Raw genomic sequence first — 12,757 nt, forward strand, 5'->3', positions numbered from 1 at the left:
TTAATAAATGTTTAATGAATAAATGAAACTTTAAATTTGCATTTCTGTATTTTAGCAGTAAGCCATTCTGTGCAATGCAGAATGAAGGTAGACATTTGTACCAATTCAGATTTATTTTTCTTCTTCTGCTGTATATCAGATATACTCATAGGTTTTTTTTCTTTCCGCATTCCCCCTGCCCCTGGCCTCTGGTAACCACTAATCTTTTGTCTCCATGGATTTGCCTATTCTAGATATTTTGTAAAAGTGGAGTCATACAATATTTGACCTTTTATGTCTGGTGTCTTTCACTCAGCATAATGTTTTCAAGGTTCATCCATGTGTTGGCATATATCAGACCTTCATTTCTCTTTATACATAGCTGAATAATACTCCATTGTATGTGTATACAATGACAATGAACACAACACCGTTCCTCTTCAATCTGTCATTCATGGCATAGTAGACCATATGATTGACTGATTCAAAATGGCCAATACCAGTCCATTTCAGCTCAGTAATGCCTAGGATATCTATCTTCAAGTGTTCCATTTCATTTTTGACAACTTCCAATTTTCCTACATTCATACTTTGTACATTCCATGTTCTGATTATTAATGGGTGTTTGCAGCTGTTTCTTCAACATCCATTTTTTGAGTTGTGCCATGTCAGCAAATGAAGGTCCCAAAAACTTTACTCCATCCACATCAGTAAGGTCGACTCTACTTTAATGAGGCAGCTCTTCCCCAGTCATATTTTGAGTGCCTTTCAACCTGAGGGGCTCATCTTTGGCACAATATCAGACAATGTTCCACTGCTATTCATAAGGTTTTCACTGGCCAATTTATTTAGAAGTATATCGCCAGGTCCTTCTTCCTAGTCTGTCTTAGTCTGGAAGCTCCACTGAAATCTGTCCACCATGGGTGACCCTGCTGTTATTTGAAATAGCAGTCGAATAGCTTCCAGCACCACAGCAACACACAAGCTACCTCGGTATGACAAACTGACAGAGAAGTGGTGGGTGAAGATCAAAGACTACAGCCTTCAGTATGGATTACACCTCAACATAAAGAGAACAAAAATCTTCACAACTGGACCAATAAGCAACATCATGATAAATAGTGAAAATATTAAAGTCAAGGATTTCATTTTACTTGTATCCACAGTCAATGCCTATGAAAGCAGCAGTCAAGATATCAAACAACGTATTGCGTTGGGCAGATCTGCTGCAAAAGACCTGTAAATTGTTAAAAAGCAAGGATGTCACTTTGAGGAATAAGATGCGCCAGACCCAAGCCATGGTATTTTCAATCACCTCATATGCATGTGAAAGCTGGACAATGAGTAAGGAAGACTGAAGAAGAACTGACACCTTTGAATTATGGTGTTGGCAAAGAATATTGAATATACCATGGACTACCAGAAGAATGAACAAATCTGTCTTGGAAGAAGTATAGCCACAGTGCTCCTTAGAAGCAAGGATGGTGAGACTTCGTCTCACATACTTTAGACACATTATCCAGAGCGACCAGTCCCTGGAGAAGGACATCATGCTTGGTAAAATAGAATGTCAGTGAAAAAAGAGGAAGACCCTCAACGAGATGGGTTGACACAGTGGCTGCAACACTGGGCTGAAGCATAGCAAAAGATTGTGAGGATGGCTCAGGACCGGACAGTGTTTTGTTCTGTTGTACATAAGGTCGCTATGAGTCAGAACAGACTCAATGGCACCAAACAACGAAGTATGTATGTACCACATTTTATTTATCCACTCACCCCTTGATGAACGTGTGCCTTGTTTCCACCTTTCAGGTTTATTTTTAACTTTACTTAAAATATACAATTTTTGAGCCAGAGATTCGTTGTTTTGCCTCAAATTATCTGATGAATTATCACAATTTCTTATTTACCGTCTCACCTATCTTGAAGGCAATTCCGTAAAAGAAAATATGCTTTGAGCTGCAGCCCATTTCATCACACCTTCTAGAGCATGCCACGTCCACATCCGCCCTCTCCCTCTCCCTCTCTCTGCCTTCTTTTAAAGAATGTCCAAGTGGTAAGCCCCAGCAGACTGCCATGTGGCATGACTGTTCCTTAATTCCAGCCATCGCTGCTATCTACTGATCGCCATGGCTAATCACATGGTATGACAGTCTGCACCAGTCATTAAGGGGACCCAAATTAACAGCCTGACCATGTCACAGTACATTCATTCCACATATACAGTCATGGCCTAAGTGTCAGGCAGAAACCCGGATGTGCTTTTGGGTGTGTGCATTGTAACATGCATTATTGATTGTCATGAGTTGCTCTGGTCCTTTAAATCTGTAAATGAGAATCATCTATCATTTACTACAGCCAGAATTGAGATCTGAGGTCACGAGAGAAAGTCTGTATACCTTTCTCTACCCTCGGTTTCTTTCATTTGTCGTTTTCCTTTGCAGTTATGTTGTAAAACATCATAGCCCCAAGATGTTCCCCAGCTTTTTAGTTAAAGGGATGCTTAATCTGAATGGTTTTACATCCTGAAAAGAGAAACAAATCTCACCGAGCCAGGTGAAGAAGGTAGTGCAGGCTCTGAATTGTGAGTTCACTGTGGGACTTTTGTAATTCAGTTTTCTAGTGTATACTGATCGGTAAAGCTCAGTCCTTAATAAAGCACGGGCAGCCTTATCTTAATCACAATTGCAATTGTTGGGACCTTGCAATGCCTGGTGTAAATGATCCCCCCAAATATTTGCATTCTTGATAGTCATTTTTCTGCAATGCATTCTAATAATTAGAGGGTCCTATTACCTGCTAAGTGTTAGTATAAATTAACAATCCATTATGCACAATAAGTTTTATAAAACATTTACAGATATGAGATCATGTTTAATTAAAATTAACTTGCATATGAAAGCCAAGTGCACTAATGATCACAGTGACCTTTTATTACCTGCGGTCCCTTGTTTTGGCTGGATGATTGACAGCTTGCTGTTTGGCTACCATGTTGAATTTCAGCTGACAAGACTTTTCATTTTAACTCAATTTGCCCGCCTATCACAAGCTGGTGGCAGGCCAGACCCAAGTCACCCAGCTTTGCCTCAGCAGCTTGCTCTAGTTCTCATTAGTACGCATTTATTCAGTGGAAATTGGAAGACAAATGCTTGAAGGCATGTGAACTAAGTATAGCAAATTAGGTTTAAAGACTGAATATTTATAAGTATATGGAAAGTTGTTTTTTTTTTTTTTTTTTTTAATTCTAGAGCAAATTGAGAACTGAATGCTAGCTTTGGTATAAAAGAAATGAAGATAGAAGGGGGAAGTTTCTAAGAATAACAATACTATAAGCTTTTCCTTTCCATTTTGGTAATACGTAAAGTCTCTCTGACAACACCTTATCAAGTAGCAACCTGGCTTCTCTTTCATGGAGTGCTTGCACAATGACGTTTAGCACCTCGTGGGTGAGAAGGGGGAAAAAATGAGGGTCATGTTCATTTGTTGCTGGGTTATCCCTTGGTATGTTTTAAATTGCCTTGTTTGTTCGGCACTAGCACAGAAACAGATGTTGCTCTACCGTGCAGGATAATTTACTGTACCTCCTGGTGCAGCATGGAAGCCCTCCCCGGGCCCAGCTGGTCTGTCAGAGGCACTGGCTGGTATGTGCTCAACTCTGGCAACTACAAGGAGGGGCTGCAGTGTTTTATTGTGCGGTTGTCATTCTTCTCAACATATAGCTCTGCCCGCATTCTTCCTGGGGCTAGCGGGAAAGCTGCTTGCTTTTGTGTCTGTAGGTTGTACTGCGGTTTCACCCAAGCCCCACTCTCCATTGTTGATAATAATGCAACTCATTACTTTTGTCATCTAATGATTATCGGCATGATCGCTCAGAGCAAGAGCCAAGCCTGCCTTGCGCACATAACTGGTACTGGAAGGTAAAACAGATTTGTCATTTACGATCTGACCGCTAAGCCACACTTTGTGCTCCATTATTGTGATTAACTTCTGCATAAGATATGCTCGCCCAATTGTCATTTGTGATACTGCAGTGGGCACAAGCTGCCATGCTTTCCGTGGGCTCATCAGCCAATAGGATGTGACCATGTTATTTGGACTGTTAAATGCCTGGCCTTTCAAAGCAGCCACCCCACAATTATTTTGCTTTTGTGTTTCTTCTCCCTACACCTCTAGTGGACTTGTTGGGTGAACAGGGCTCCTACACATGTCAGCAACCATTTCACACCACGAGCTAAAAGGATGCTCTGCTATTGTTTATCCAGCAGAGCCAGCCACGATCCATGGGACACTGACCCTTGCTTTGCACCATAGAAATTTTGGTTGCTGGTGAACTGCCAGTTGAAATCCATCGTTTCAGATGCCTTGAGGCTATCTGCAGTGGAGTTCACGTTCCAAAACCAAAGTTCTTTTCTGGCTTCATCACCAACAAGCCGACTTGACTCTGGCTGATTATAGTAACAAAGGCAGTCCAGAAGAATATGCACAGCCTCACTGTACATCACATTGAATCACCACACTGGCCACACAGAGCTGGCCACAGCCTCATTTCTTTAGACAATTGCGTGCTTAAGGAAAAACCTCTTGTGAGAAGGTACCAGAGCTACTGATACCCCTGTGCAAGCTGGGCATGGATTTAAATTTTAGCAAAATAACAGCCATCTTTGTCGACTGATGCACGCCTTTTCTGACGAGCTTACATTTAATCATCTCGTAATCGTTGGGTACTCTGCGTTTCAGAGCTTTGCTGAACCCTAAGGCTGTGTGTGTGTGTGAGAGAGAGAGAGAGATTTCTAAATTACAATCCATAAACACAACCATTTGTTATAATGTGAAGGGGAAAAAAAAACTCAATTTGGAGCTCTTTTTCACATTGCTGATTAGAAAGAAACAAGCTTTATATTCTAGGGCCCATTCACGCTGGTGGAAACATAGTCAGTTTTGATTATGAAGAGAGAGATACAGACAGAGACAGGAGCTACATGCTGATATGCATGCTATCAGAATGATTTATGCAAATTATGCATATTATTCCCAAAGGAATTCCTCCTCAAACTGCCAGGATAAATTGCCGGAAATTAGCCATAAAATCTGTCGTGCTAGGAGCAAAAGGTGAAGGCCACTGGGAAAGCAAAGGACATTCGGCTTCTGGAATCTTCCAGGCAATGATGACGGCTGTTATTTTCTCTGGATGCTGAGGAAAATATAGTTTTTCTCCCAAATCCTATAAAAGTATTTTCCCTTTGAAATTTTTCCAGCAAATGCTGACTCATATTTTATTTACAGCTAACATAAAAGAAATTAAGTGTTAAGCTGTCTGAGAAAGCACTACTACAATTACTTTACTATTAACTGCCTAAATGGTGATTAAATGGTGAAGCCTGGCTTTAAAGGTGTCACTGTTCTGAAGGTTGGTGAAATAACCCACCAGTGGTGTACTTTGACAGCGATACAGTTGTAATTTCCGGAGTGTATCCCCATAACACGGCATTCTTCTCTTTCAGACCATCCTTTCCTGACAATGACTTTCTGCCTAAGCACAGCGCTGCTGCCTCCTGCCTGTGAAGCGCCTCCAAACTATGTTTCCCCACACCCCTTCCTCGCTCTCCCTAATCCCCAGCCCCCCCGCCCCGCATGCCTCTCTATCGGTGCCCAACAGATATGATTAAGAACATTTTTCCTTTTAAATCAAGGCTATTGGTAATGAGCTTTAATAAGAAACAGAGAGCACTTTTCAGGAATTAAAAAAAAAAAAACATTGCCCTCAAGTCAATTTGGACTCATGATGACCCCATATGGTGTTACAGAGTAGAACTGTGCTCCTTAGGGCTTTCTTGGCTATAATCTTCATGGGAGTAGATCACCAGATGTTTCTTCTGAGGCACCTCTAGATGGGTTCAAACTGCCAACCTTTGGGTTCGTGGTTAAGTACAAACCATTTGCGTTACCCAGGAACCTTCAGTAACAATCATGTTTTAATAATCTTTTGTTCACTTGTTTCCTTTAGAAAGCATTATTCTTGAGGTTCTACGGCTGTGTTCCTTTTCAACCACCTTTCGTTATGTTGAAGAGGATTTGGCTCTACCTGTGGAGTCCGGGGACTGCCGTTTGCGAAAGGGAGACTTGGTGGCCATCTTCCCTCCAGTCTTACACCATGACCCCGAAATCTTTGAAGCACCAGAGGTAAACATCAAGCCTGTAGATGCCCCGTCTTAGATACTGCAAGCACATGGCTCCTTCTCATGATCTATCTTCATCTTTTCCTCTTACCACCGGGCTCCACAAGGGATATGACACCACTTGATGACTTCAGTTTTTCCTTCTAATGGAAGCGTTTTCCTGTTTACTGACATTTTTCCTAAGGATCTATCTTTCAAAGGTTTCATGATCCATAAAAAGAAATACAGTGATGAGACTAAATGCTAATTTCTTCAAAAGAAATGGACATTATACCTTGGCTACCATTAGCTTTAGGCCAAAATTGGGGTTTGCTTGGCAGAGATTATTAAAAACCATGGAGGGTTGGTGATTGACAAGTAGCTTAGAGAACAAATAGTGACAACTATTTTCTAAGTGTTTCCAAGGTGTAGTTGACTCTCCCGGAGCCAAATACCATCATTGCCATACTTAGACCCATACGCTTTTTCACCTCTCGCTAAAGGCAGGTGCCCCTTCTTGATCAATTAGTATAGCATGATGAACTTGAGGTTGTAATGCTGCTGCCCACGGTGAAGCTCTGAGGGTAATTGTGTCATCTCCTTGTATTTTTTTTCTGAAGCTGGAGTTAATGAATATCAAAGACTGGAAATTAATCCACCCTGGCTCATCTTTAATACCACTTCGAAGGTTCACCACCTGCATGCAAATTGAATACAGTCGTATTCTGCCTGCACTTCACAAGTCATGTTGTTGCTGCAGTGTTTTTGTATATAAAATGCCAGTTTTCAAAGGGAAACTTCTGGGCTCTTCCTGACTAGTTCATACCTGGGCCACTCCTAAACCCAATTTCTAAGCAGTTAAATATTTTGCAGCCAGGCTGGATTAGAATATTGCTGGATTTTGAAAATTAATAAGAGAGCAGATTTCAAATACAATAAGATCATTTGCATTTATTTCATTAGCAAAGGCAGAATTTTTTAAATGAGGGGGGAAATGTACATATGGTGTCTGTATGTTTCAGAAGGAAGGCGTTACACAAATGAGGATAGTATATAGGAAGTAGGATAATAGTGAGGGAAGGAACATTCTGCAGAGAACAAGCTTTAGCTCCACGTTTGTAAGTATCAAAAAATCCCACACATATGTAGACATTCATTAAATAGAGCAAATGAATAACCAATATCTGAAATATATTTTTAAATCTTAAAATAGTTGCATTTCTATCTACAATTTTTAATTTACTTAACTACTCTTTATTTATTTTCATTGTGTGATTATCCCACTAGTCATTAAGTTTAATATTCTTATGTCATGATAGTAAAGTCAACATTAAAATTATCAACAAATCCTCAGTAAATGTTTACCAAATTGCCATTATTTTTTGTGGCAGTGTTCATTGGGCTTTCCTTCCTCCCTCTGTCCTAAGGATGGAAAAGACCTTAATTTAGACTTTAGAAATTAAAAAATCAAAGTTAAAAATTAGAAGTGTGCTACTTTATATTTAAATAACAATGTTTCAACTTTACGTAATTAATCAAGCAATCTTAATAGTAATCGAAAAGGTTTACGTCATACTCAATCTGTGGAAGAACAGACTTGTAATATTATATACTGATTCAGCACGATTAGTATGGCTCCAACCTGAGCTAATGAAGATTTTCTATTATTTACTAGGTTTAACATTACCCAATTATGCCTGACTAATATTAACATTAACTAGCTAACTTTTTGCCATGCTATTGTTTTCTAGAAATTAGTTGTGGTATGCTGATAATTCCTGGCACAGAATACATGATACAGTTCTGAACCACTTTTATATGATTTAGCAAGATCTTATTCAATAAACCATTCATTCAGTAAACCCTTACTGAGCACCTACTACTGCCAGGCATACAATTTTTTTTATTTTGTTCTTAACAACTTAGGATGATAATCAGTAAAAGCTATAGATGCTCATATAACAGATGTCCACCCCAAATCATGCACAGACAATAAAAGAGAGAAAAAAATTCTGCCCTTCACCTTTTGTCCCTGAGAGCTCTGGCCCAGGAGCTCCTTGGACACTCATATTCACCACTGCCTGCCTTTTGTACCCTACAGAGCTTGAATGGGAAGACTAGGACTTAGATGCAGAAAATAGACAATACCTGTTAGACCAAAAATATGAAGAAGACTAACTCTGAATATAGATGTAGTTATTGTGATACAAACAGGTAACCAAAAGGCTGAATGTTTGAATCCACCCGCAGGAGCCTAGGAAGAAAGGCCTGGCAATCTACTTCCAAAAAAAACAGCCATTGAAAACCATATGGAGTACAGTTATTCTGTGACACAGATAGGGTCACCATGAGTCAGAGTCCACTTAAAAGCCACTGGCTTTATTCTGGAAGAACATAGAGACTGAAGAACCCCAGCAGAAATAGACTTTTTTGACCCAATGAGGGATGCTTTCAGAATGTTTGGAGCCCCAAGAGACTCCAGAATATTATATTCCTAAAACAGACCATGCTTTTTCTTCACACTTTAGGGCTTTTGCACATGTATCTCTCTATTCTTAGAATGTCCTCTCTTATTTGTCCATCTGTTGTTGCTAGTTGCCTTCAAGTCAATTCCAACTCATGGCGACCATGTATGTGCAGAGTAGAACTGCTTCATAGGGTTTTCAAGACTATGACTTTTTGGAAGCAAATTGCCATACATGTCTTCTCAGGCACCTCTGGTTGGTTCCAACTGCCATCCTTTCAACTACTAGTCAAGCATTTAGCCATTTGTGCCACCCAGGGACTCCTAGAAGGCTCCAAATTATTCCAAGAGTTATCATAAATACTTACCTCTCCTTTGATGATGTCTGTTTTCCCCACCTCAGTCCTCAGAGAGTTTGCCACTGCTCACTTTGTGGTCTGTGTGCACCTCTGTTGTGGCATGTATTGCACGACATTTTGCAATTACCTGTTTACAGGTCTGGGCTCCCATATGCTGTAAGCTCAGGAAGAGAGAGGACCATGCCTTCTCTATCTCTATTTTCTCGGTGACCAACCAACAGGAGGTGGTCCATATAAGTTGAATAAATAAGGGGATGTGTTATGGATAAATGGACTGATGGTGAAAATACACTTCAGTTAAAATTTTAAATCAGGATAGACATTGCACATACCAGCATGTCCTGGGCCCAAGGCGATCACATAGAGGAAGTGGGCTGTGTATAAGTATAGCAACATTAATAGGAGTGCAGAGGACTGTGGCGAAGGGAGAGTCCAGAAGGCATTTAGATAGGACCATTTGGCTACTTCTGAATTAACCCTCAGCTCTTGTAAGCATATAGACCTGGCATAACCAAGTCATTTGAATTTTTTTTTTTAATAAGAACCTGAAATTTTTTTTTTCTAGATGAAAAGTCCAATTTTTAAATGTTGGGAAATTTTATTTTTAAAGTTTAAAACACAGTGTGAGCTAAACAAAAGATTAGCCTTATAGAACATCTGGAAATAAGATCAAGAAGGAAACAGGGGACCTGAATGACACTATAAACCAACCAGACTTAACAGATATATATAGAACACTCCGCCCAAAAACAGCCCAAAAAAATATATATATACACATTCTACTCCAGTGCACATGGATCATTCTCCAGGATGGATGACATTTAATGTCACAAAATCAGTCTTGATAAATTTAAAAGGGTTGAAATCAAAGTATTTTCTCTGACCACAATGGAGTGAAGCTAGACATCAATGACAGAAAAAAACCTGGAAAATACACAAACATATGGAAATTAAACAACACACTATTAAATTATCAGTAGGTCAAGGAAGAAATCAAAAGAGAAATCACAGATTTCTTAGAGTCCAATGAAAATGAAAGCACAACATACCAAAACTTATGGGATGCAGCGAAGGCAGTCTCAGAGGGAAACTTATAGCAATAAATGCTTACATTAAAGAAGAAGAAAGATCTCAAATTAACAGCCTTACTTGACAACTCCAGGAACTAGAAAGAGAAGAGCAAACTAAGCCTAAACCTACAAGAAGAGAGGAAATAACAAAGATCAGAGCAATAATAAATAAAATCAAAAACAGAAAAACAATAGAGTCAATAAACCCATAAATAATTGGTCCTTTGAAAAGATCAATAAAATTGACAAACCTTTAGCTAGACTGACGAAGAAAAGAGGAGAAAAGATGCCAATAAACAAAAAAAAAAAGAAAGAAAGAGGAGACATTACAACTGACCCGACAGAAATAAAGAGAATTATGACAAAATATTACGAATAACTGTATGGTGACAAACTGGATAACCTAGATGAAATGGACAGATTCTTAGACACACACAACCTACCCAAACTGACTCAAGAGAAAATGGAAAGTCTCAACAGACCCATAACAAGTGAAGAGATCAAATCAATGATCAAAAACCTCCATCCCTTCCCCCCTCCTAAAAAAACTCCTGGACCAGAAGGCTTCACTGGGGAACTCTACCAAACATTTAGAGAAAAATTGACACGAATACTGTTTAAACTCTTCTAAAAGACAGAGAAGGAAGGAATACTTTCTGATTCATTCTATGAAGGAAACATAACCCTGATACCTAAATGAGACAAAGACACCACAAGAAAAGAAAATACAGGCCGATATCTCTTATGAATATGGATGCAAAAATACTCAACAAAATACTAGCAAACAGAATATTAAAAGAGTCATGCACCATGACCAAGTGAGATTTATTCCAGGAATGCAGGGATGCTTCAACATTAGAAAATCAATCAACATAATACACCACATCAACAGAACAAAGGAAAAGGAACACATGATTATGTCTATAGATGCAGAAAAAGCATTTGACAAAATCCAACACCCTTTCTTGATGAAAACCCTAAAGAAGATTGAAATAGAAGGGAAATTCCTCAGTATGATTCAGGGCATGTATGAAAAGCCAATAGCCAGCGTTACACTTAATGTAGAAAAGACTTACAGCTTTTCCCTTGAAGTTGGGATCAAGACAAGGGTGGCCACTCTCACCATTTCTATTCAGTATTGTATTAGAAGTCTATCCACAGCAATAAGATAAGAAAAAAGAAGTAAAAGATATGTAGATTGGAAAAGGAGAAGTAAAAGTATCTGCATTAGTGGATTATATGATCCGATATATGGAAAATCCCAAAGCGTACTCAAGAAAACTTCTAGAGCTAACTTCTAGAGGAATTTAGCAAAGTTGCAGGGTACAAGGACAACAAACAAAAATCAGTTGGGTTTCTATACACCAGCAATGAGAAATCTGAAAGGGAAATTAGGGAAATAATTCCATTTACAGTAGCATCTAAGAGAATAAAGTACCTAAGAATAAATCTAACCAGGAATGTGAGGGACTTATACAATGAAAACTAAAGAAGACTTAAATAAATGGAAAGATGTTCATTGTTCATGGATTGGAAGACTTAATATTGTTAAGCAACCTATGGACTTAACATAATCTCAATCAAAATTCTAACATCCTTCTTAACAGAAATAGAAAAACCAATCCTCAACTTTATATGGCATGGCAAGAGGCCCCAGATAGCTAAAACAATGTTGGAATAGAAGAACAAAGTAGGAGGACTCATACTTCCTCATTCTAAAACACACTATATAGCTACAGTAATCAAAACGGCCTGGCACTGGTATAACAATAGACACATAGACCAATGGAATAGAATTGAGAGTCCAAAAATAAACCCACACATCTATGGTCAACTGATTTTTCACAAGGGTGCTAAGTCCATCCAATAGAGAAAGAAGAGTTTCTTCAATAAATGGTGCTGGGAAAATTGGATTTCCACATGCAGAAAAATGAAACAGGACTCACACTATACACAAAAACAAATTCAAAATGGATTAAGGACCTAAATGTGCAAACTAAAACCATAAAATTCTTAGAAGAAAAAGCAGGGGCAACACTGTCAGGCCTAGCTTTTAACAATGGATTATCTAATATAATAACAAAAGCAGAAAGAGCAAAAGGCAAAATAAATAAATGGGACCTCATAAAAATTAAAATCTTGTTCATCGAAAGACTTTGCCAGAAAAGAGAAAACACAAGCTACTGATTGGGAAAATATCTTTGGAAACCATGTATCAAACAAAAATCTAAACCAAAATATATAAAAAAAACTTTGACAACAGCAAAAAGACAAATAACCCAGTCATAAAATGGACAAAGGACTTGAATAGACATTTTACCAAAGAGGACATTCAAATGGCCACCAAACACATGAAAAGATACTCAGTATCTTCAGCCATCAGAGAGATGCAGAACAAAATCACAATGAGATACCATTTCATTCCCACAAGCGTGGCTAAGATTTAAAAAAAAAAATAACAAAAGTTGATGAGAATGTGGAGAAATTGGAACTCTTAGCTATTGCTGGTAGGAATGTGAAATGGTACAGCTGTTGTGGAAAACAGTGTGATGGTTCCTCAAAAGACTAAAAATAGAACTACCATATGACCCAGCAATTCCACTCCTAGGTATATATCAAAAAGACTTGAAAGCTTTGCTGGACGGAGGGCTCTGGGGACCATGGTCTCGGGGAACATCTAGCTCAATTGGCATGACACTACTTATAAAGATAATGCTCTACATTCTACCT

General features: G+C 38.8%; 1 protein-coding gene across 1 annotated transcript in view; it reads left to right on the forward strand.

Moving 5' to 3' along the window:
* LOC101359614 (25-hydroxycholesterol 7-alpha-hydroxylase) overlaps positions 1-12,757 on the forward strand; it is a 55,885-nt gene that overhangs the window by 34,745 nt on the left and 8,383 nt on the right. Inside the window, exon 5 of the mRNA XM_004372603.1 lies at positions 5,984-6,159. Coding sequence (XP_004372660.1) covers positions 5,984-6,159 — 176 coding nt within the window. The remainder of the gene's footprint in view (positions 1-5,983; positions 6,160-12,757) is intronic.

This window comes from Trichechus manatus, unplaced genomic scaffold (assembly GCF_000243295.1).
Source record: "Trichechus manatus latirostris isolate Lorelei unplaced genomic scaffold, TriManLat1.0 scaffold00018, whole genome shotgun sequence".
NCBI lineage: Eukaryota > Metazoa > Chordata > Mammalia > Sirenia > Trichechidae > Trichechus > Trichechus manatus.